Source organism: Astatotilapia calliptera, chromosome 1 (assembly GCF_964374335.1).
Source record: "Astatotilapia calliptera chromosome 1, fAstCal68.1, whole genome shotgun sequence".
Taxonomy (NCBI): domain Eukaryota; kingdom Metazoa; phylum Chordata; class Actinopteri; order Cichliformes; family Cichlidae; genus Astatotilapia; species Astatotilapia calliptera.
Window position 1 is genome coordinate 15,190,112 of NC_137422.1, and position 25,515 is coordinate 15,215,626.

The 25,515-nt window shown below is 42.2% G+C and overlaps 2 protein-coding genes across 3 annotated transcripts in view; one reads left to right on the forward strand and one right to left on the reverse strand.

The window, feature by feature from the left end:
• Positions 1-349: 349 nt before the first annotated feature.
• On the forward strand, positions 350-12,271 carry LOC113020741 (WD repeat, SAM and U-box domain-containing protein 1-like). 2 transcript variants are annotated; one of them, XM_026164954.2, is made up of 13 exons: positions 350-474; positions 1,207-1,618; positions 2,097-2,284; positions 2,729-2,815; positions 3,337-3,430; positions 4,043-4,076; positions 4,198-4,238; positions 7,802-7,908; positions 8,037-8,054; positions 8,502-8,528; positions 8,819-8,998; positions 10,272-10,406; positions 10,491-12,271. In XM_026164954.2, exons 2-13 carry the CDS (start codon positions 1,221-1,223, stop codon positions 10,640-10,642), a joined length of 1,461 nt encoding a protein of 486 aa, XP_026020739.2. In that variant the 5' UTR covers positions 350-474; positions 1,207-1,220; the 3' UTR covers positions 10,643-12,271. The 2 variants fall into 2 exon arrangements, with proteins under 2 accessions (XP_026020739.2, XP_080158819.1); XM_080302693.1 differs by lacking the exon at positions 350-474 and adding an exon at positions 557-745.
• Positions 12,075-25,515, reverse strand: part of LOC113020750 (protein TANC1-like) — a 44,631-nt gene continuing 31,190 nt past the window's right edge. Inside the window, exons 11-26 of the mRNA XM_026164967.2 lie at positions 23,906-24,106; positions 23,645-23,748; positions 22,808-22,916; positions 22,354-22,476; positions 22,025-22,261; positions 21,523-21,732; positions 21,232-21,313; positions 19,088-19,221; positions 18,887-19,010; positions 18,615-18,790; positions 18,078-18,207; positions 15,951-15,980; positions 15,768-15,859; positions 15,532-15,678; positions 14,406-14,506; positions 12,075-14,277 (exon numbers count right to left, since the gene is read on the reverse strand). Coding sequence (XP_026020752.2) covers positions 12,924-14,277; positions 14,406-14,506; positions 15,532-15,678; positions 15,768-15,859; positions 15,951-15,980; positions 18,078-18,207; positions 18,615-18,790; positions 18,887-19,010; positions 19,088-19,221; positions 21,232-21,313; positions 21,523-21,732; positions 22,025-22,261; positions 22,354-22,476; positions 22,808-22,916; positions 23,645-23,748; positions 23,906-24,106 — 3,354 coding nt within the window. The 3' untranslated portion in view covers positions 12,075-12,923. The remainder of the gene's footprint in view (positions 14,278-14,405; positions 14,507-15,531; positions 15,679-15,767; positions 15,860-15,950; positions 15,981-18,077; positions 18,208-18,614; positions 18,791-18,886; positions 19,011-19,087; positions 19,222-21,231; positions 21,314-21,522; positions 21,733-22,024; positions 22,262-22,353; positions 22,477-22,807; positions 22,917-23,644; positions 23,749-23,905; positions 24,107-25,515) is intronic.

Sequence of the window (25,515 nt, forward strand, 5' to 3'; positions counted from 1 at the left end):
CTTTTGTAAAAAAGATAGATAGATAGATAGATAGATAGATAGATAGATAGATAGATAGATAGATAGATAGATAGATAGATAGATAGATAGATAGATAGATAGATAGATAGATAGATAGATAGATAGATAGATAGATAGATAGATAGATAGATAGATAGATAGATAGATAGATAGATAGATTCAAACCTGGATTCATTTAAAGTACATTGTGTGAGATTGGAAACTTTGCTTCCTATTTTTTTTAATATTTGTGATATTTTATTATTATTATCATTATTATTTATTTTAATAAAACATTTAATATACGGCTGTTCGTTAAAGACTGTGAAGCAAGCTTTAGGCCTTTAACTATTAGAGTCCTGTCAACAGAAAGTTACGATACAGAAAGGGTGACGCGGCCGCATTACGTCATGGTCAGGTGATTGACGAGGAAGTAAACAACTCCGAAGACAGTAGACATCTCGACGGGAAAAGGTGAGGAGACGTTACACGTTACATTACAACAAGATTTCTTAACATTTGCAGCCTGGGTTTGCTTCTTAGGCAGTTTTGGCCACAGACGGGCTGACTGTTTGATTTTTGACATGAAGTTTGACGCTGTTTTTACGGCTGTGAAGCGCAGTTAGCTCGCTCGGATCTTACGGCCACTACAGCATCAGCAGCATCCTGCTAGCTTTACATGTGATGCTAGAAAACGGGTTCAGTGGTTTAAACTTTCAGTGTGTATCCAGCTGTGTTGTAAAAGGTGAGATAGGAACAAAAACTTGGCTGTCCACATGACAGAGGATGTTACTTGGCTTTGCAGAAGTATACACATTTTCCTGATGTTGTTTTTTTGTTGTCCATTTTAAGGAAACAAAAATGTAAGTAAACTGAGCCCAACTAAAATAATAATGGGATGTGTAAAGCCATCGGATTGGGAACTAAATGTAAAATGGGGTTTTTCAGTAGGCTGTTTTAAATTTGTAAAAAAGTGTAAAAAAAAAAAAAAAGGCCAACGTTGCATTTTATAATTGTGAAATAATCTGTTACTTCTCTAGTTGTTTAAGTACTGATGGGTGGAAAAGGGTTGTTAAATTTAAAGATGAAACTGATCAAAACTGGTCTGATATTTGTTTGTTTATCCCGTGGTTTTGGATTTAAATACACTTTTTTTTTCTTCAAATTATGCTTTTTATTTTCTTAATCCATCTGTGACATCTTCAGGTCCAGCTGTCCAGATGACATCCCTTATCTGCACTTTACAACACCATCAAGACGATGTCAACTGGTGCGCCTTCTCGGCCAAGCTGTTAGCCACATGTTCTGGGGACAAAACCCTCAGGATATACGACGCCCGTGATTTCTCCGAGCTGCCTTTTTCGCCGCTGACAGGTCACGGCTACAGTGTCCACTGCTGCTGCTTCAGCACCTGTAGTCAGTTCCTCGCTTCGTGCTCCACAGATGCGACCACGGTGATCTGGTCAATGGTCTCGGGTGAGATCGAGGCTGTGCTGGAGCATCCTGGCCGTAGCCCCGTCAGGATCTGCGCTTTCTCTCCTGACTCTCTCCACTTGGTTTCTGGTGCATCTGATGGCACTTTGGCTCTTTGGGATTTTCCCTCCAGACAGCTGCGAAGGTAAAATTGTTAACCGAGTATCTCTGAAGCTAAATTATTTAAGGGGAAAACAAGGGAACTTTCCCTTGCTGGAGTTTCTTAAATGCTAGGAAGCCTCTATCTTGCAGTGTGACTCTAAATGTCACAAAAAAAACGTGACAAGCATTTTCACAATTTTCTGACTTTTGATAGCAAGATTACATGGAAGATTAGTTGAGAATTAAAATAATTGTTGTTTATTATAAGCTATTGTGTTATCGGCTGATGGTAAATTTAAAGATGTTCTTAACATTAAGACTTCTCAACATTATACAGGTCTGTAGTTTTTGTTATAATGACAAAAATGAGCTGGAACATAAATGTAAACGGGAGTCTGCACCAGTGTTTGCACTGGCCTCCTGTCACTATCAGTTTCCATGTGTTAATAAATGGGAATGATAATAGCCCTGAAGTGAAAAATAAATTGCTCATGCAGCTGCTGTCGGTTGTTTTTGTGAAGGACCGGGGCAGTGAATGACACAACAATGGTAGCCTGCTCCTTTAGCCCCTGCAGTCAGATGTTTATGACTGGCTCCACATACGGAGACCTGCGTTTGTGGGACCTGCGCATGAACCAGCTCCACGCAGAGAAGAACGCCCACGACCTGGGCGTCTCCTGCTGTACCTTCGCTCCGAGCATCCTCAGCGGTGAGAACTGTTGCTGTGCATCAGGGTGTTTTACAGCAGGCTCTGGGAATAAAGGCCCTTACACATTGGACGCATACAATTCCTGCAGATATTTAGTATTTTTTCAAATCAAACTGGATTCTTCAGATTAAAAATTTTTTTTATGTGAGTAAAGAGACACCGATAATAGATGTGACACAACCATTTTATTGATCACAAATAAATAAATAAATCACTAAATAAAATGCAGATAACATTTTTTTTAGTGATCTCACACCATCCCTTGTAGAAGAGTCACCAGAAAGTACACAAGGTCAAATTACTGCAATGCTGTTTGATTAAAATGCCATCGGTGGTGTGATCCGTACACTGCTGCTCTGTTTGGACTTGGACTGATTGTTTATTAGTAATTTTCTTTGTGAGAGACTGAGACTCTCTTTGCATTTTATTGTTTTTGTCTTTCAGGGGGTCAAGTTGTGCAGTTTCGTGTGGCGTCTTGTGGACAGGACAGCCTGCTGAAGATATGGGCCATAAACAAGTTGAGCTCTGGAGGTAGAGTGCGGCGCTCCCTCTCCGTATATCTCCTCTCATTTGATCCCTTTCTGTTGTTATTTTTTACGACCTCTTTGCATATCAGCTAACATTGCAAACCTGGATTTCACGTCCTCTGTTCCTACATGCCAGACTCCACGGATGCTAAACAGCTGTCACAGTAATACCATTTAAGGCAGAATTTGACTATCATGTTGTCATGTGACCCGTTGAAGCCTGCACTGTGGTGAAACTGTAGCCTCTCAGTGTGCACTCGTTCAGAGTTTGATGTGTATGCATTTCCAGAGGCACAACGATTCAAATCACTGGTGCTGCAAGTCCAAACGAGCTACCAGTTTTTTTTATGCTGTTATTAAAATTAACTGCAGATGAACTGTTTGTACTTCACTCCCCCACCTTTCTTTCTTTTTACCTTAAAGAGACTCTTTATTTCTGGATGTTACCATCTAATCCTTAAACTGAAAACAGTCCAGCTTGCTGTGTATTTTGATCTTTGTGCAAATGTGATTTATCTTCCGCAGCGTATAAGATGAAGCTCCTGCACACATTAACTGGCCAATCAGCTCCCGTCCTTTCCTGTGCGTACTCTTCAGATGGGCAGCTACTTGTGTCTGGGTGAGAGCTCAACTTTACTTTTCAAAACATCTGCTGTCTAATTGTGTTTAATAATTAATTTAATAATACTTGCTCTTCTTTACTTTGGGAAATTATTGCATATTAAATTAGGACTTATTTTATGATTTTGGAGTTGGCTTAATGCACCACTCTCTCAAAGTAATGAGATTAATTAAATCTGGTACACTGTGAGGGTAGCTGCCATATAAATTGTACTCAAATTGTATTTGATGGGCCAAAACATGCAGCACATTTACACAATTTCTAGCCAGCTTGATTCCCTCATAGTTTCAAGCAAAATCTATATTTGACACCCCTCGCTTGATCTGAAATACCTCAGCATCCGTGTCTTGATCTATTTGAGATCAAAAGTCTGCTTTGAAATATAGATTGTTTTCCTGGATGTGTAAGTAGGCCACCTCTGCACAAATATAACGGTGCAGTACTCAGGAGCAAACACTAGAGGGAGACATGGACTGCTCTATTTCTTAATGGGTGAACACGAATTTGAGTCCAGCCTACTGTGCTGCATTTAACAGTTAAGCAATACAAATGTTTTTTAGGTGGTTGTAATCTTTTTTTTTTTTTATCTCATATTTTTATGTCTTTCAGCTCTGTGGACAAAACAGTCACAATTTATGATGCTGTAAGCACTTCTCTTATTCTGATTTACCAAGCGGCATTAGCTTAAATTGTATTTTAAAATATATCTGTCTGGATTGAATACAGAAAGCTCATGTTTTGTTTTTTGCTCATATTGTCTGCAGGAGAATGCAGTTTTGCTTTACAGGCTGAAACAGCACGAAAGGTAAACATTGATTTTCACTGACGTGGTGAGGCTTTGTTTGCTGGATTTTCACACTGAGTATAAGCACGACTTTGTGTCACAAAGACGATACTGAAATTTTCTCCCAACTTGCCAGGCAGAATTCTTTTCTGTTTAGTTCGTGATTTGATTCTGTATTTCTGTATTCTTAAATTGATACGTCTGATGAAACTAGAAATTACAGCATACAAAATTGGCCACAATATAAGATTTTGAATATTTAAAATAGCTAAAGTTAAAGCTAATGATAAAATAATTGAAGTTACTGTGATCATTTTTGCACTATTGGTTTTGTCTATATTACTTGCTGTGGTTTTATACAGACCTGAGCTCTTGTTTTTAATTTCTTCTTGCAGCAATTTGTAAATTTCTCCATAAACAGTGATGTAGTTGCTGCATAACACTGATGTAACTGATGGAAATGACATAGGCACTTAGCCATGTTGCTTTTATATAGGAATAAAACCAGAATAGCCAAGTGGTTGTTTTTACAGAGAGACCTGTTGCAGATGAGTTGTGATCATGAGCACAGACTCATTTAGCCTGATTGCAACATGTTGGAAATCTGGTTGTTTTTATGAATTAAACTGGACTTATTCAAAAGTGTTTGGAGTCAGTCTGCGACCTGTGCAGTCGCTTCATGATCAAAAGTGGTCAGGCAGAAGTTAAGGGTGTTGGACACTCATTCTCTGGATGACCAGATGTTTGCCACAACTACTTGCAAACAGTCTCAGACGGTAAACAGTTGAGTGCAGTCACCAGGTAACCAACATTTCTAGTTGCATGGAGGTTTCAATCTTGTTTTTATCATCTTGTGTGGCTGAGCGATGAAAGAGGTCTATACGGTTTCTCCGTGGCAGTCAGTTATGTAGAGACAGCCAGATTCATAATAATATTTTCATGTAACCTTTAAATTATTACAAAATCTACATCTTTAACAGGCGTTTGGGCTCCAAGTCATCATTGTTGACAAGTATTCTGACTCTAATCTCTATTCAGAATATGTGACTGTTGGCCATCAGTAGATAACGCACATCAAAAACTATTGACTTCTTTTCTTTTTTCTCACTAAAACAGGGTTAGGGGTAGCTAGGGTTCTGCAAGAATATTCTACTGGAAATAGTAGGTACTGGATCTAAATCTCTTGCAGTATGTTTTTGCCCCCTAACTGGTGCACAACCAGGTGTCAAGTCTGCCCGTGGCCACCACCCTGCTCCGCCCCTGCTGGTGGACAACGCGTCTGTATAAAAGAAACACAAAATTCAAAACTCATTAAGTCCCATGTTTGTGGGGAAAGCGATAGCTGAAACTCCGCCCATGATGTGATCTACATCAGCGGTCCCCAACCCCTGGGCCTCGGACCGGTACCGGTCCATGAGTCGTTTGGTACCGGGCCGCGAGAGTTGAGGCTCAGGTGTGAAATGTATGGTTTTCAGGGTTTTCAGCGTTATTTTGTTATCGTTTTTATCGTTAACTCGGTTTTCCTGGGTCTTTTCACGTGTGTTATGAATAAATCTTCTTTTTTTCAGTACCGGTACTAGTTTTATTTTGTTGTATTTATCCGCGACACCCTAAAGGCCGGTCCGTGAAAATATTGTCGGGCATAAACCGGTCCGTGGTGCAAAAAAGGTTGGGGGCCGCTGATCTACATGATTAAAACGGGTTGTGTTGCATTGTTGTCCCTAAACTTGTGTTTTTTTTTAGAAAAAGGTAAGACTACTCTCACTCTGTCCCTCCCACCCACGCAAAACCCACAGCTGAACGATCACACTTGCATGCTATTTATACGTCCATCCAGCCACCTGTGTCTGAAAGGCAGCAGACTCCTTTCAGCGGGGCGAATGAAAGTCGTTTTGGAAAATCACTAACTGAAGAGGAAGCAAGCGGCAAGTTGAGGAAAAGTGGATAAATGGGGAAGAAGTTTTTTCATTACTTGACAAAATGTCTTCAGGAAACTGCTTTGAGTTAGACAAACTGATGATACAACATTGTGAGAGTCTCTTAGGTCGGGTTAGTGCGTGCCTCTCTTTCAGCTCTTTTAATCGTAGAGATATTTGTGTGAAGCCAGCTAGCTTTTGTGGATCATCATTTCTCAGCAATCCAGCTTAGGTTCGAGAGAGATTGGACTCATTAACGCTGCCTTGACTTTACTGAATCCGCTGAGAATTTGATTTTAATCCTTATTGAGATGCTCAGTGCGGCTTTCAGCATGGTAAGCCTTCACTGAATTGGTCCTGATGGAGAGCATTTTTATCACTGTGACATATGTAGCATCAAGCCAGAATTAAAAAAACTTTTGGCCATCTAGGAAGCAACTGCAGTTTTAAAGCTTCAAGCAGACCTATTATGCTTTGTCTTATTTCCTGTTAGAATAGTCGATGCTCATATTAAAGAGTCAAAGTTCCAGATAATGAGGCGAGGATGTGTCCAAGTAATCCCTGTCAGCTCAAACTAGGCTTCAGCCTAATCACTCAATTTCAGAGAGGTTTCTTTTTCCTACTCTTTGCTTTTGCATGAGGTCAGAGAGCATGAATGTGCTCATGTCTTCAATTCAGTTAATTTTCCTTATTAGAGGGCCAAATCACAACAACGGTCACCAAGGTGCTTCATATTGTAAAGTAAAGAAACCCCAACAAGTACACAACCCCCTATGAGAAAGCACGCTGGCGACAGTGGGAAGGAAAAACTCAATTTTAACAGGAAGAAACCTTTGTCACTTTCTCCAGCAGAAACAGGCTCAGGGAGGGACAGCCATCTGCTGTGACCGTTTCTTATGACAGCTCTCATGACAGATCTCTTATCAAGCTCCTCCCCCAAGCAGACATTCAGAAGAAAGTTTCCTTAAAGTGAAAGAAAAGGAGCTAAAACGGTTTGTTTCAGACAGTGCACCAAGCCCCAGTGTAAGATTAATCAGGATTATTCTGAACTGTGAATCATGCAAAGCTACTCTAGGCAAGTCCAGGTATTAAAAACAAGCAAACATGCAATTGGAAACTGACATCAAAGATTCCCTTTAAGTCATCGAGCTGCTTAGCAGGACTGAGATGTGGTTCTTTCCACTTTGACTTCTGAATTACTGATTTTAATAGACTCTGTTTGAGTGCTTGTATAACAAAGGTTTACTCAACGTCTTATTTTTCATTTTTCTTTTTACATGTAGTTTAAAATAAGGTAAAACTTTGTGAATTTCCTTCAGAATTATTAATGCATAGTAGTATGTGTATGTGTAATTTAATTTAAAAAAGTAGTAGAAAATAAAAACAATTATCAAGCTGCTGGAGTAATTTGAAATCCAAGGTAATCATTACGTTCGTGTATGATTCTTGGAAATGATTGCATTGATGTTGAAAATGTAATCCCGCCCATTGACATCGATGTGATTGTGTTATTGGCATAATTGTTGTCGGTGAATCATGCATAAGCTGTTTGCCTGGTAAATCTGTTCGGACACCTTTCTCTGTCAGTCTGTTATTTTTTACCATATAGAGAAATTATACCTGTATTGTGAATAGAAGCAGCGTTCAGGTGGTTATCCTCTGCTGCAGGTACGTGACGGCGTGCGCCTTCTCTCCGACCTCACCGCTTATTGCTACAGGATCTATGGATAAGACCATAAACATCTGGAGGCTGGAGGATGGTTGCGGTGGAAACGGTAGGGAGGGAAAAACCCACACGCATCACTTTAGAAGAGTCACATCTATGTTTTGATGAGTTGTAAAAATGTTCCTGTAATCTGTTTTTGTTTTTCTCCCTTACTGCACCTCCCCGTCCAACGGAAAGGCGGGAAGCTGTTGCCTGGTTGGTTTTCTTTCTATCTTTTTTTGTTTTTTCTTGTTTGGACACATTTTTATGTCACTTTAACAACAACAACAGCAGACTGAGTACAACAGCAAGCAACACTCAGCAGTAACAGGCCAGCTTTTATTGCTCCTTTTTTGCCAGCTCTGAAAAACAGAGGATTTTTTAAAGACCTTATAACCTTTATATTCTCTGCTGAGTACGAATCAGTATAACCTTTAATAACAGTGTTTCAGCTCAAGAGCATCATTGGCTCTTTTTTTGTGTGTGTTAAGATTTTACATGTTAAAGCAGCTTCGTCTCCTAAAGAAGGGCACAGATGTTGGTTTCACGGTCGCCCTCGTTTCCTCGATCACTCGCCACTCTCACGTGTTTGCAGTTGGCCCAAAGACTTCATTGCATTTCTCATGTTTACGGTTCTTTTTCTTTGTTTTGTTTGTCTTGCAGAAGAATCTGCTCAGACTTCAATCAAAGGTGATAAGACAGCTTTACTGTATTATGTGTTGCAGATATTTTATACAAAAATATTCCAGTCCTGAGACAAAGTGTGCACGAAAGCCTGCGATTGTTTTTGTCCTAATCACACTATTCACGTTTGGTTTCACATTAATCTTTCAAACATTTATTTATATCGCTGTAACAGCCACAGCCTCACGATCAATAAGCAGTCAGCCGGACTCCAGGTTCGCCTTGCATGGAGAATATGTGTCCATTTTTCAAAAGCTGTCTAGGACTGACCATCTTGCTTTGACTCACCCTCTCAGGGAGAGCCTCGGGAGGCCGATCGAAGCTGCTGGTCAGCGATTGGTCGGAGGACGATGTGTCAGAGTGGCTGCTGGAGGAAGGCCTCGAGGGATTGGTGGACAGATTTAAGGCCAATAACATAGATGGGACAGAGCTGCTCAGCCTCACCAAGGAAACACTGGCGTCAGAGCTGCACGTCGGTGAGGAAGACGAGCATCACACGCTGCTCAGCGAGAGCGGCGCCGCTTCCCCACTCCCTCCTTTTCCCACAGTCCTAATACTTTCCTTTTTGTCCAGAACAGAAGGATAAAAGCCCAGTCTTATGAGCATTACACGCCGGGTCTCTTGTGAGAATGAGCACGGCCGCGTGCGGATTAGGATTTTTGCACCTATTTACATGGATAAAAGATGGCATATTAAATCAAAGTAAGGGTGAAGGAATGGGTGCTGATGGGGAGGGGGTGGGGGGGTTTTACTCAGCAAGATTATGTAATATTAGGCTGCACTGGGAAACCACTAAGCTTTAGGGACCTTAGCGGTTCGGACGTTTAATCTGGAGCGCTTCTTCAGTTACATAACCCAATCATCAAAACAGAATTCCCCATACGGTATAAAGTGGATTTATACCTAAGCCCTATTGGTTATTTCCAAGTCTGTCTGAATGTATTATTTTTAGTTGATCAGACGCTTTTGTTTTTTTTCCTCCCCCCTTTCACCATCAAGTGAAACCGCTCGGCAAAGTCGGAGCGTTATGTTGTCGATGTCAGTCTACCAGCTAGGCCTGTGTTCGTCACGTAGTTGTCAGCAAATGTTTGTTGCATTGCCGTGCCGTCATTTTCATCCCACAGTCGCTGTCAATCACTCCTCGCCGTGGCAGCTCGCGTTCACATTGTTCTGTTCTTAGTAACGCCGCGTGAATCCCACCTTGCTTGTAACCAGAACTAACTTGGAGAAGAGTGTTAGAGTAGTAGTCTGTTTTATCTGCTACAATGACAGAGAGACGGAGCGCCCTGACGCGTTTTTCAAAGCTGAGAGTGAAATCAATGCCTCTTTGAGAGGAAAGCACACAATGTTTAAAGTCCTTTGTGTTCATTTGCAGTTAAGGCATTTTTTATGAGATTGTTTATTTGTAAACTATAATTTCTGTGTGATGATTTCTTTTTTTTCAAAGTAAAACTGGCCCCCGGGTAGCTGCTGAGCATTTATCTTTGACTTGGACAGACAGCAGACATGGTCTGGTCCCACCACCCTCACCCACGCTCACATTTGTCACCCGAGAGCGCAGTGCTAAAGACACGAATAACAAATGCTCAGAGGCTTCATCGTATTGATATTACTGTCAGTGTTTGGGTCAGTTCAGCTTGTTCCACTTGATGCTCAGCTATTTTCCTTTTCCTTTTTTCTTTCTTTCTTTGAATCACTGCACACCGAGTCTTTATGTGCCTCTGTTCTGTGGCTGATGTGTGTCTGTAGAGTCAGTCGGCCTGCGCAGTAAACTCCTGAGGAAGGTGGAGGAGCTGAAGAGTGATTCAGTGTGTCTAGGCATTCCCGATGAGTTCCTGTGTCCAATCACCAGAGAACTGATGAAGGAGCCGGTTATTGCTGCTGGTGAGCTGAGATCATCGATCGTGTGTTCCATCATTACTTTGTGCTTTTTTGTGTTGTTTACACAGTTTTTTCCACCCCAAACAGATGGCTACTCATATGAAAAAGAGGCCATTGAGAGCTGGATTAATACCAAAAACCGCTCCAGCCCCATGACCAACCTCCCCTTGCTGACGACTCTGCTCACCCCTAACCACACCCTGAAGATGGCTATTGGTCGCTGGAAGACCAGCCACTAGACATCTGTGGATCTGAGCTGGCGTGCTAATGATTTTTCACTGAAGTGTAGAGAAGCAGAATGCAGTGCTCAGATAAATGCCCACAGCACCGTTTCAGGAAAAGGTGTGCATGATAGTTAGCCAGATTTTAAACGACCAACCCGAATCAACAATCAGCTGCCTGCTATCACACAGAGGGGGGGAAAAGACCAGCATGAGCATCCAGAGTTTTCAAGAATGCACTTAGCTATTCACTCAAATTCAACTAGCTTTGGCTGCAGCAAATATGTCACTTTTAGGCTGGATCATGTTTTCAATTTCCTCATATTTGGTCCTTCCTGTGAAATCCCTGCTTTGATTTTTGATCAGTGAAGAATGAGGAAAACTATTTTCCTGCATTGCTTTTAATGATTCCCCTAACCTCACTTTACAAATAGGTGACTATTTTGTTATTATGTGAAACTGATTAGCATTATTTATTATTTATTATTTAAATATATATATATATATGAGGGTCCTGCGTATATATATACGTATATATATGTATATATATACGTATATATATGTATGTATATATATGTATATATATATGTATATATATATATACACAAAACACTATTTGCACTAACTGTAGATCAGAAGAATCTACAGTGTATTTAATTTAGATTGCTGTAACCTTGTTGTTTACCTTAGGCTGTATGTGAAAGATGAACATAGCTGCTGTGTTGGAACAGCGACGCCAATGTGGAAGTGCCTTTCACCTGCATTCTTTCTATTAGCCAGCAGGGGGCGACTGCTCTGGTTGCACAAATAAGCAAAATTCATAAGAAGCCTGATAGAAATCCTTCTGCTCTCTTCGTTTATGGGCTCAGTAAACATCTTCCTGATGACTTTATAAACTCAGTCACTAGTTTAAAGTCTTGCTGAATACAAGATGATGCTCATTTGTGTGGCATTTGGCAGTTTCTAACTCCTTTCCACTCCTCACACGAGAAATTGTGGTTCAGAAAAGCCAAGATGGTGAGACCCGAAATGCTCAAGTCCAGACTGGAGAAAGATAGTCCGTGTTTTATATTGATGTTTATTACAACCCTTTTCCAAAAAAGGATGCTTTTTATCATTTCAGAACAATTTCAGATCATTAAAACCATATGATGATAGCATGTCTTTAAACTTTGATGCTTGGAAAAGGTAAAGTTGGGGCATGCTTCCCTCTTCTTTTAACAGCATCAGTTGCTGCCGTTTGTGAAGCAAAAATGTTCCCTCATTCTTGGTTTATATGAAAACGCAACATCCACAGTTTTAAACAACGAAGTTTACTTCAAAGGCTCGTTTTAATGTCAATTTAGGCGAGTTATGTGAAAGGTCCTGTGAAAGGCCTTTCTCCCACCCACACACCCGGAAGCTTTAAGCAACATTTTATGGAGTAAAATGAAAGAATGAGCTGTAGAAATGTAGTCATCCAGGAATATTTTATTATACCACAATATTAATGTGGTAATATTCTGTAATCCATAGTATGACTCTGAAAAGTGTATATGACAACTATGAACATATATTAAGTCTTAAGTTTCTGTTTTCTCTCTTTATCCCACATTCTGTAAAAGCTCTTTCTCAAGTCTGAATAAACCAATAAACACTTCATATGAATATTTTCTCTGCTATGCAAAAATAAATAACATTTACTGTGAATACTGAAGCAGTCACTTGTAAGATTATGACAAGAAGCTGTCCAACAATGTCATGTACAGTGCCTTTTTTTTGTGTTTTTCTAGTCAAATGCACCAAGAAAAAGGATCTCGGGTACACGAAGTAATCCGTTCTGAAGCCTGTAATGCTAACAGATAACCACTTACAGGGAAATAGATAATCTGCAAATATAGTGTACACCGTACAAATATAAATGTTTTTTAAAAGACACTTCACAATAGAAATGGTCATATCCTGCAACAAACAGCGTGAGGTTTCGTATATTCGTGCACAAAGCTTTCTCAGTTTTCTATATTTGATATTATGAATTAAAAGTTGAGACAATAGACTACTCTTTTTTTTTTTTTTAATTTAAATCCCTACTTAAGGTATGTCTGGTCTTCTTGAATACACTAGCTGTATACATGTAAGCAAAAGCATAGTAGCCTGAGTTGAACACTGGTTCTAGATTGTAAATGCAGTGCAGCAGCATAAATCTACAAAACAGGCTCAGGGAAGGGAGCCGCTCTCACGCCCGTCTCCCTTGCTACCTAATGTGGGACATAGCTTGTTGAAAAAAACCAGCCTGCTCCTGTGCTTTGAGAAACTACGCTCAGACGTTGGATTCTATAAAAGAGCGTTTGGGCTTTATGGGAGCCATGTGCAGAGCTGGGTTGTCTCTCGTCAGGCTCGCCTGCCTGTGCCTCCCCTCGGGGAAGCGTAGCTGGGAGGATGTGGTACCTCTGCCCTCTCGCTGGTGCAGCCGGTCTCCAAACTCACGGCCCTGCTGCTGGCTGTTGCTGTGGCTCACAGAGTGCTGCTCCTGGAATGATGCGTGTTTGAACTCATTGTTCAGCCCTTGGAACTCCATCACGGACATGCTGAAGCTCTCCACCCCTCCTCCCTGCCGGCTCAGGCCAGAGGCCTGCTGGCTGACTCGCACCGCTTTGTCCATGACCCCCATAAAGGGCCGGGGCTTTAACTCAGGTTTTGTCTTGAAGCTACCGCTGCTCTTGATAGGGCACGGGGCATCTGGTGCCTGCTGCCTGCCCCCATCTGACAGGTTCCCACTGGAGGCCTGACTGGAGCTGGAGCCCCTTGAGCCTGTTGTTCCTGCTCCACCACCCTCCCGCCTAACCTCCATACCAGCACCTAAAGCGAGCGCCAGGCCATCCAGAGCCACAGAGTGGGTAGAGAGCCTGTCAGAGCCCCTGGAGAAGCTGGAGGAGCGCGGCTGGTACATCTGCAGAGGTCCAGGTGGGGAGGAGCTGTTGGGAGACATAGGGTGATAGTGCTCAGTAGGACTGAGCCCAGAGTGTTCACAGGATCCAGGGCCGATGTCGATACCCATAACAGGTGCAGGCCTCAGAGAGGTGGAGATGTGTCTACCTGGCAAAGGACTAGAAGGACCGCACAGAGACAGAGGCCTGCCCCCAATTCTGCTCCCTGACTGGAGGGAGTGGCACTGGTGATGAGTCCTGCTGCCCTGGCTCTGGAGTTGCCTGTTAACAGCAGGAACTGGCTCGGGCATGTCCACAAACAGCTGGTTCTGTACATATTCCTCTTGATGAAAGCTCGGCGACTGATCTCCTAATCCAAAGGCCACAGCTCCGGGGAGAGTCCTGTTCGGAGCGTATGGATTCAGAGGCCAAAATTCAGGACTTTTCCCACACTGCAGGCTCACCTCCTCGCCATCTTCCTTTTCTTCTTCCTTCTCCGCATTGGCCTGCTCTGCTGGGATGTGCCTTTCCAGACTTCCCTGTGAAAAGACGTCCGTTTCCTCCTCTGTGGTTTGATGATGGTGGGTGTGAGGGTCCCTGTTGTAACCCTGTGCCGAGTTGTTGCTGGAAAGCTTCTGATGATGCTTACATTCCTCCTCTACTCGTGCCAGCAGGCGTCGGATCTCCCGGTTGGACGGGCAGAGTCGTGCTGCTTCGTGGAGATCTGCCAGCGCTGCAGCAAACTGCCTGGGGAGAACCGAGAAAACGAACAAAAGGAACTTTTTAAAAATACAGAGAGGACGCGGGCCTTTTCTCGCAAGAATTTCCTCTAAGCAAAAGGATTCGGCTCGAAGTATACTTGAATATTGTTGTACCTGCTACTCCTCTTGGCCCGGGCTCTGGCGTAAAAGGCTTCATAAGACCTTGGTTTCAGTTCCAGGGCTTTTGTTGCAAACTCCTCAGCTATGCCAAAGTCCTGCAGAAAAATGCATTTAGTGACACGCGCTGTTTGTATTTCAAATTAAATGTGACGCTGTGACGTGCAGCAACAAATAAACCCCACTGTATGATCAGCTGCGTTTCTAAGTGCCTAGCCTGGAGAGTGCCGGCTCTGCAGAAATAATTTGAGGCCATTCCAGTAATAAAAAAAAGAACAATACTGTTTGTTTGCCGCTTCATTATATGGAGCTGAGGATCAAAACCTGTTTAATGAAACAGAACTCGCGCTGCAATCATTTTTATTGACCAGGAGCAGAAGGAGAGCGGCTTGCCTTTCCTGCTGGTTTTTACTGCTCCCATCATCACTCTCAGGTGAATATTTAATGACACCAACACAGTGTGATTCTGTCCTTCAGAGTGAGGTCAAAACGACAGCCTTGAATGTGAGATTGTGAGCGTCGCTGTTGAATGTTTAATGATGGTATCATGTAGTCTCCCTGCTGGCCCCTACTGCCTGCGTTCAGCTGTAATATGTGGATTTTAGCCAGCGCGTTAGTGCGGCCACTGTAAATAAACCCCCTGCAGAGCCACGGAGAAGGAAAGAGAGTGGACTTAGCCTGCCAGAGAGAGTGACCTTATCACATCACATTATCTGCTCCATTATTCATCGGCCACACTGACCCTAAGGATGGCATTTTTACACAGTCTGTTAGGACGTCTGTCATCACCAGGGTGGGTTCCAGCCCTGGCTGCAGGCCACACACACATCTATCTCCACACTAACGGCACACAGTTATTCATTATGTCACCACCTGCTTCCAGGTCTTACAAGTACATTCTGTTTACCAGGGAGGCCTGAAATTAGATCTGAAAAGCAGCTATATTTTTGCATTGCGCTATACCAGCGGAGACATGTTCTTTTTATGTTGATACAGATAAATAATACATCTTGAGAAACCGTGTATCTTGCCTCGGCCGCCCTAACTGACATTCCCTAGGTGTCCAACAAACCTGCAGATGTTAAATAGTGCAGAAGTGGTTTGGTACAGCTGTGAGTCTTACGTTGGTTTTCCTGCGGCACCGTGAAAGGTTTAGATAGAGGGAGACTCGCAGGTCTTTCAAGCCTTTCAGCTCCTCTCCTTGCCCCTCACGTGGTAGTTTCCTTAGGGCATACTGATAACGCTGGCCTGCTTCTTTCATACGTCCCTTCTGTGAAAGAAGAGAAAAACTCAAAGGGGGTTACTGACAACTAATCGTTTTCCCACCACATGTAACATGTAACATTCGCTATACCGCACCTTGTAAAGTAAGTTCCCTTCCTCCATCAGCTTCTGCAGCAGGATGAGGAGAATGTCTGGTTTGGAGGAAGCCATAGCCCACGTAGCATGACCTGATGGAGGGGTACAAAAACTTTTTGTATTATCCTGCCTCACCTTATCTCTTGTTCTTTGGATGTTAAATATGTCACATATGTCGGGTACCTGATCGATCGTGCGGAGCCGTTCTATAGCCTTTTGTTTGATAACGGGGAGCAACCAGGGATGGAGAGAGAGAGAGGTGAGAAGGGAGTTAGACAAGTGGATGTAAAACTGCTCGTGTGTGGCAGTAATCAAATATCTATCAAGCCGTAAAGAGCCACTGATTAGTTTAAGGCGAATACGAGCGCACTTTGAGTGATGGGCTTAGCCTGAGACGCGTCGATTCAACTTTATGCTATGTTAGACGTCGTGCCGCAATTAGTGAAGAAAAATTGTTGTACAATAATTAGTTTTGAAGAGGAGCAATGATGGGAGCAAAGTTGTCATGGCAACGGGATCTGGGGCCTGGTCTTCATATATTGCTTTAAAAAAAAAAAAACTCAACTAGGTGACTAGGTTAGGACCATGTAGGAGGAGTTACCTCTTCCTCTGAACCACTGCTATCTTGTCGGGTGTTTGTGTCTTATCACAGCCTTGTTGGTTCTCAAATACTTCATTCATAACTGTTTGGAAGGAAATCTCACATTTTTTTTCATAATGTGTGGGACTGATAAATAATTCCCTTTTGAATGAAGTAGCTCTTCTCTAAAAAGCAATAAGTCAGGGCACGCAGCATTGCCTTGAGACAAATGTGGTTCAGACAACTGATTTAAGGGATCCTGATGATCGTGCAATATTCTCTCTACTCCAAATGCTCTTGTTATTACAGTAACACAACATTTGTTTGTGCTTATTAAATGTAGTTTCGTTTTTTTTGCCTGATTGCTTATGCCTCAAAGATGCAGAAAAATGTATTTTATTCTTTAGTTTCATGGCAGCAAGAAGGCCTGGTCGGTGTTGACCTTTAAGGTGTGAGGTTTGGGTGTTTCATCCATGCCTGTGTGGGTCACAGTCTAAAGACATGACTGCAAGGTTAATCCCACAGGAAAAAGAGACAACTTGCATTTGAAGCCGTTACTCAGATAACCCCACTTTCTGTTTTGGTTCAAAACCCCTTCACGGGTGTAAGACTGCTTGAGACGCAGACGTGAAACTGAATCAGTAGCCTGTAATCAATCAGTGTGGCAGACTTCAGTGACAGGAGAAGAGAAAGACGATGAATGGGTAAAGTTGGAACGCTACGGGTACCTATGCATCTTCACTGCCTTGCTCCTAACAAAGCAAACACATATAAAGTTGTGCTTTTCGTGTTTTCATTGCACACAATGCGAAAAATGTACAGTATAGACTATACTAGGTAAGTGAACCTCTGCGATTAAATAAAATAAAGGCAAGCAAAATGTGGTTAATTATAAACGCTTAAGTCTGCTCTTCTTGGAAAATATAGCCTGGTTTGGTTCATCATAAATCCCTGCAGGAAACCCCTGGTGGAGGTTGTTGCTGCTAAAGGAGGTTCTACCAAGTTTTAAATTCAAGAGATACTTATACTATATTGAAATATTTCTATGCTATACTGCTTTTACTCCACTACATTTTGAGTCCAATCATTATGTTTTTTACTCCATACTAAGCTTTACTTGCTTATTATTTTACAAAGTAATTGCATTGTTACAGTTTAAGCTAGTGAGCAACATATAAGTAATTAAACTACCAACAGCTGCAACAATAAAGAGATATATGCATCAACAAATCAATAATAATAATACAACAATATCAAGTCATGATTCTGAAAAGCATCAATTCAAATGTGCAAATTTAATTTAGATTCAGGTTCTTTAAATATATTTGAATATATAATCTCTAAAGTAGTAAACTACTTACTACTAGAATTTTAACTAATTAAATAATAAGTTAAAATATTTTTTTCCACACATTTCTATCACATGATCACCTTTGTGTAGTTTAAGCAATACTTGTGCAGCTTTACTTTTCACATAATAAATCTGCGTATGATACAGGGCTGCATATGAGCTTGACAATTATATTTTGCACACCATTTACTTTGCACCCTTATTAAACATTTCTTTGTGTCTCCTCCTGAAATCAAACCAGGGATCATTTGCTCTTTAAGTGAATTTGTAAACCACTGCACTCAGATAAACCTACAAGTTTCAAAACCTTTTTTTTTTTTTTTAAGATGTGGCCTTTACTGCAGGCCTGCTAAAGTTTAAACAAAAAAAAGGTTCATACCCATTTTGGATCCCTTCTTAAGCAGCGACGCCACCAGCGCCGGGTTCTGGCAGCCAGTCGCTCTCTCCGAAACTCTGGAACTGTTGTCAGCTCTCTCCAGCACCGCTCCATTTTCCACCAGGCAATGCACCTGAACAGTCATTGAACAATATTAACATATTTATATTTAAATTAATTACTTCAGCGATGAAATGCTGATTTTTAAATAGTCTCATTGATTATGAGCAGTAAGCCTCACTAAATTAGCAGACGGGCGCTCTGCTGCTGACTTTGGAAAACTGTTGATTATCAAAGTCTTTGATTACTCTCCTGCTCATCAGCGGAACAAATCAAAGCCAAAATGCTTGGATTGAAGGCTGGCTGCATGAACTGTTGTGGAAATCTGAGGTCTTGTGCAGAGCGCCGCATGAAGATTGTTATGGTTATTATAGTAATTGCAACATTTATCTACAATTTATTGCAATTATGTGTTGCGTGTTGCTAATCATCTTTTAATTGCATGTTTTGCAGAATATTGTCAATAACCATTAAACCCACTGTATCTGCATCCCCGTTAAGGGCAGCTAGGTCAAGCGGAGTCCGCCCCTGTCTGTCTGGATGGTTCAGGTCAGCTCCTGCCTCCATCAGAACCTGCACTGCACCTTTCTGGCCCTTCATGCAGGCCCAGCTAAGTGCAGTCAGCCCCTCCTGATCAGCAGAGGACAGAGAAGCACCTGGGACCACAAACAATAAAAGTATTGCTCTCCAGTTCATATATATATACACTTCAAACAACCTTGGATCTCACTGTAAAAGGTGCTTACTCTCACCCTTTGACAGCAGGAGTTCAACCGTGCTTGCGTGGCCCTCAGAGGCGGCCAGTATCAGCGCAGAGCGTCCCTGCTTATCAGTGGCGTCGATGTCTGCACCTTGCTTCAGTAGCAGCTCGGCAACCTGGGAAAGTGAGAATAAATAATTTTAAAAATTGAAAAAACAGAAGACAGAACTGGTAAGGAGAAGAACCTCCTCACCTGTGTGTGTCCATGTTTGGTAGCACTAAGCAGAGGGACCATTCCTCTGCGGTTTGCTTCCTCGAGCCCTGCCCCCCGCTCCAGGAGGAAGGCGCACATCTCGAGCCTCCCTCTCCCTGCTGCTGCACTGAGCACTGACAGAGGGTCGGCATAGAGATGAGGAGGCGAAGAGAAGAATATGTAATTGACACATTTAGGAGAGAAGTAGAAGCCGAAGTGAGAAACAGAAAGGAGACAAAAAAAGAGGCCTGTTATTTCCATAATCTGTATGATTCTAACACTTTTCTGCTTTTAAATGTAGATATCTGAGAAACACACTTTCTGTTACACAACGCAATAAAAAAAAGCAAGCAGCATACAGTTATTTCTAATGATGACACACCAAACAATCTGCACCCCACCCTAATCAGCCAGTGTTATTCTGACAAACTGTGGGCACTGACCATTTTTTCCTCCCCAGTATGCGAGTCCCTCAGCTAATTGAGCTGCTGGGGACAGAGGCACGGTATTGATGCTGTACTGGTATATTCTCCAAGTACCCTTGATAAATGACATTCTGTTTAATGTGTCCACATGCTTCAGTGGACAAATCTATTATATAACACTGTGTTTAAGGAGGAGTTATTGCCATATGAGTCAAAGAAAAAAACAACAAACCCCCTCGCTGTGCAGCTGCCTGTGTTTAAGACGAATTTGTGGAGCTGCACAATGGAGCAGCGGGATCAGTGGAACTGCTGTTTTCAATACAAACTAAAGTGAACAGGTGAAAATATTCTTCTTAAAGGGGACCTATTAAGATTTGCTTTATTTTCTGCACTGTTACAATGGTGGATGCTCGTGTTAAACATGGCAAAGATTTTAAATTATGGGCTGAAAGCTCAGGATTCAGTTTTTGCCTATCTAGGCTATTTATGATTTCACTGGGGGAGCAGGGATATCCCTAATATGATCCTCTCAGGCACACAGCTTTATTTGGATCCATCCATTTTCTTGTGTGGGGCTTGAAGCCTATCTTGCAGTTTTGGCGGTCGGTCACAGTGCTAGCACAGAGAGACTGACAACAACACACTCACTCATCCATATCTATGGCTAATTCAGAACCACCGATTAGTTCATTAAGCATATTTTGGGCTGTGGGAGGAAGCTGGAGGAGACTAGATCTACCGGAGGTTTCTTACTGTTAAAAGGGAGTTTATCCTTCCCATGGTCGCTAAAGTACTCGCTCATGATTGTTGGGGTTTTGTCACACGCCAAGGCCAGTTCTAACCCACAGCCTTCCTGCTGCGAAGTGGCAGTGCTGACCACTGCACCCACGTGCCACATCAAAGATAAATAAAGTTTAGACTTTAACATTTTAGACACTAAAATGTTAAAGTTTGAAAGTAGAATAGGGGGTCCCCTTTAAAAAGAAGATTTAAAAAATGTGATATGCATCACTCACTCCCCAAACAAGTGGAAATCCTTGGTTCAGTAATTAGACTTTAACATGTACCTCGAATGACCACTTTGCCTTTGCTAATGGACTCTAATCTGATCATCCCAACACTAAACATAAAACAAAGCAAGAGCAGTGCCCACACAAAGGTGAATGTTCACAAGGGTACTTTGTGCTTCCTTTTTTTGCTGCTTCGGTCCTGCAGGGGACTGTGTAATAGAATTATAGCATAATGGTGCTGTAGGCACAGAAACAGGCCGTGTGTCTGACATGCTTTCAGGAAATGGACTTAACAGAATTCTGCAAGCTGCACTATCACATCCATGACAGAGGTAAACGTATTACAATTGAATAGCAGCTGCTTTTAGATTTTACGAATGCGACTGGACATAAGATAATCAGACGATAAATGTGATGCTCCACTTATGCCAAAAAACAAATATGATTTACAATCAAATCTGCTTTTTGATATCAACCAGAGCATCTTAAAAAAAATAAATCGTACTACTAAAAGCAGCTAATGGATATTGTTACGATGAGCTCCTGCAGCCCCCCTGACATACAGGTAAGTTTATTGTGTGTCCCCTGCACAGAGCTAAAATGTGCATGAAATGCAACCCCGAAGCCCTTGAGCATGACTCTAGGACCACAGTGACTGACAGAAAGAGGTGAGAAAGCTAAATTTATCTGAGTGGTAGCAGAAATGCACCCGTTTCTCCCCAGAGTGAGTCGTGAGCGTCCATCTGCACCGCCAGCTGTTCATCTTTCAAGTCCAGCAAGCTTTTCACCACCTGCAGGAAAACACAATTTACAGTCTTCTATTGCTGGCTTGCTGCACACAAAACAGAGCAAAGCACCCACAGACCTTGAACAGAAAATAACAAACCACATCTAATGAATCCTCTGCATCAGCCAAGGACAAGCACCACGTTCCACATAGAGACGAATTTCAGCAATTTTAAAAATGTTTCTGTCAGCGGGACCTTGATCTGATACATACCTGTGTGTGCCCCACGCCGGCTGCCGCTGTAGCTGCCTGCTGTGCTGCCTGTGTTTTTCCAGTCACAGTCTCACCGCTGTGGTGCTGCTGTGGGTCAGTGGGAATCTCCTCTCCCCAATCCTGGCCCAGCAGGATGTTGATGATTTCTACATGGCCCTTCAGCCCGGCGTGGACCAGCGCGCACTGGCCGCTCTTATCAGCATGGCTCACCTGGCGCAGAGGGATACGCAGAAGGACTTAGAACACTGACCCTGGCTAGTGCCTGTAATACGCTGGCCTAGATCAGCCCAATATACTGTGTGTCATCCTTCTCCTAGAATAGATCCCGGAGCTGTGGTGAATGTAAAACTGGAGCGGTTCCGGACATCAGTGATGTAGAGATACTGAGAGGCAGAGTGTTCTGTCACAGATTAAAATCTGATCTATTCACGGTAATTATGCCCGTTACGCCCTCCCAGCCCATAGTTGTCTGTCTTCATCTTGGCACAGAAGTGACACTGACCTTGCTCCCTTTCTTGCAGAGCAGGCTGACGATGTCGGCGTGACCCGCGGCGGCAGCCAGACACAGGGGCGTCATGCCGCTGTCGGTGGTACCATCTGCAGGAGCGCCCATTTCAAGCAGCAGAGCGACCATCTCTACATGACCCAGGTGGGCATGCACAGCCAGGATGGGAGCATGTCCTATCACCTCCGTACACCAGGTCACGCTAGCGCCACCGAGCATTAACAGACGACTCACCTACAAAATGAAAAGAAGTTCCGAGTTATCAGTTTGTATGAAAATATATATATGAAGAGAACATTTAAATATAGAGCACTGCAGTGTGTCACCTTGATATTAGGTGTATATAGGTTTCGCAGGGAGGCCAGTGCAGCAGACAAACTGTCGGTGCTGCAGTTTACCCACATGGCCTGCAGAACGCTGGAGGACACACCTGTCTTCTTACTCAGACCCTGTAAGTGTGACAGAGGCGCAGGCAGAGAGATGCCGAGAGTTAAAAACATTTTTCTGATGGAGAATTCGAATCGCTCCTCGGGATAACGCAGCAGAGTGTAGCTCACACACATAAGACAGTTCAATATTCACTGTTGATGTTTATGTTTATGAGTAGTGCTAATATGCGTGGGTGACAGTAGGAACCTGGGTTCACTCTTACTCATGTGTTTCCATGCAGCTAAACACGGTAAAGTATGGGACCTTGTTTATGTGAAGCTTTTGGATTCCTCAGCTACGCTCATAAACCTACTTAACAAGTTATATACAGAGTATCACATTTCCTATTACCTTGAATATGTGAGCCTTGAGGATGTGGTGCCCCATTTCCATAGTCTGCTGCCTGTTGAGCTTTCCCTCCTGTCTGGAGAACATGAATGCCAGGAGAGCGTGGCCGCTCCTGTGCGATTTACAAATAAGAAACAGGATACATTACCAAAAGTTCTAATCAAATAAATCTACGGTGCCGTGAGAAAGCATTTGCCGCTTCCTGATTTGTTATTTTTTGCATATTTATCTGACTTACATGTTTCAGATCATCAAACAAATTTTATTATAGGCAAAAATAACCCAAGGAAATACAAAATGCAATTTTTTAATGATTTTAAATTCAGCACTGTTCCAGCTTTTCTCCATTTGTGGATAATGGCTCTCACTGTGGTTCACTGGAGTCCCAAAGTCTTAGAACGACTTTGTAAACCGTTTCCAGACTGATAAGACATCAGGGATTTTGTTTCTCAGCTGTTTTGTGAGATTGTGACATGAACGTGTTGCTGTTTGAGATCTTTTAGCCTGCTTCGCTTTGTCATACAGGTTCTATTTAAGTGATTTCTTGATTCAGCAGGTCTTCCAGTAATCAGGCCTGGGTGTGGCTAATAAAATGTAATTTCGTTTTCTACAAAATGTGGGTAATTACAGTTAATCCATGATTTAACAACAGGGAAAATTACTTTTTCACATATGGTCAGGTAGGTTTGGATCAAATCCTAATTTAAAAACTGCATTTTGTATTTACTCAGGTTGTCTAATAATAACATTTGTTTAATGAGCTGAATTTTTTAAATCTTAAACTGATTTGTTATACATGAATCTTAAGAGTCCTCTGCTGCGCGACCATTTTAGTCTCACCTGGGGTCACAGAGAAAGTCGCTGCTTTCTCCATCAGCTCGCCAAACCAACCACTCTCTGAAGGAGGGATGACACAGCATCCGTGTGCCGTCTCTGCGTCTCACCTACGAACACAAGTGATAGTTACATTTCTTAAATGATTCCCTTAGCGTCCAACCAGATCTTCTTAGATGTCACTGGATTTTATTCACACATTATTCAAACCAGACAAAAGTTTGACTCATTACGGACGCCGTCACGCCACCATATCAACAATCTTACCATGAACCCAGCCAGGCTGTCTAATCTCTGCTGGAAGTCCTTCCACTCCAGCTCCCCCTTGACACTGCCTGCGTTCAGTGCTCTGAACATTTGCTCATCAGCCAGTGGGTGCAGAGACGCCAGTGCCACATTTAGCACCGGAAGCACCCGCTCAAAGAGCTCTTTATCCGGAAAGCTCACACGACACATCAGCAGGTACACCTAACAGACAGCACATGCTGTTAATCATTTGCAGTGGATTTTCTTTACTTTACATTAAAATAATGAAACAATAAACAATTTAAAAATATACAACAACACTGTTTGGCAAAATGTAGCTGGCAGGTAGCGCTTTGATGTGCTTTTGATGTTTGTGTGGTGGGTTTATGGTAAATATTAATCACATTATCAGGACCAACGTAAACATCTTCTGTAAAGCTAGTCTGCATGACAGCTTCTATCATTTTGCAGTACTGGATTCGATGCCATCTTGCACCTATTAATAAGCCGGTCGGAGGATTGCACGCATCATCATGATGGTAAAAACACATGTAAGTGTGAGTCAAAGGTAAAATAAGCTAAAAGTACAGTGTATTTCAAGAGCTTATGATTATTATTATTATTGTTATTAGATTCATCGGGCACTCCAGTTGTTTCTGTGTATAACTGTTGCCATCCACAACCTTGGCCTACACATCCTTACCTCACATTTATGCTTCCTTTTTGTGGCATCATCCAATCTTTGTGTAATTGCATTTCTAAGTCATCCATTGCCTGACTTTACACCAATGATTATGTAACAATAAAATGTCATTTTTACCAAGAGCTATTTTTGGCACTTTTTATGAAGTTTCAGCCTTCTGTCACGTTTATTGATTTGAGCAGCGTGCGGGTACCGTTTCCTCTTCCTCCTGAAACACATCCCTGAATGTTGTTGCCCGTGTACCTTAATTGTGTGTAGATTTTATGAAGAGTGATTATTACTTCAGCCTGGAGCGAGATGCCATTTCACGACAGACAGCTCAACAGGATGACTGATAACTGTTAAGTGCTAGACTGTGAACTCGCCCAAATGTGGAGGAGGAGAACATTTCCAACAATGCACTTCAGGTAAAATATGTCTTTTTAACTCTGGAAGATTAAAAAATTGCAAATTACCTCTTTATTGAACTGATAACTCAGTGACACGCACATTATTCCACATCTGTGGTTCACAACCTTTTCTGTCATGCATAATTTAACAAACTACACCAGCTGGAGTGACGGATGCTGGCTGATTTTACAGTGTCAGACTTTTTAGAGCCCTTTAAAGGGGAGAACATTTTCTAAAGATCCCAAATACATCCTGACGCGGATTTAGCAAAGCGGACTGACCACAGACTGTATATTGAAGATTGCTGTAGATGCAATGACAGCAAACATTGGTTAGTGAAGTGTAGCTGTGAAGGCTTGAGATGAGCTTTTCTCCATCACCACCTTTACAGTTGAAATCAGACTATACAATGCGTGTTATTAGCCAATGAGCTGAGTCATTAGTTCATTAGCTAATGACTTGCCATTTACAAGTCGTTAGGGAAAGAGGTGGACTCTGGTTCACCTTCATTTCTGACCATAATTTACATGATGAACTT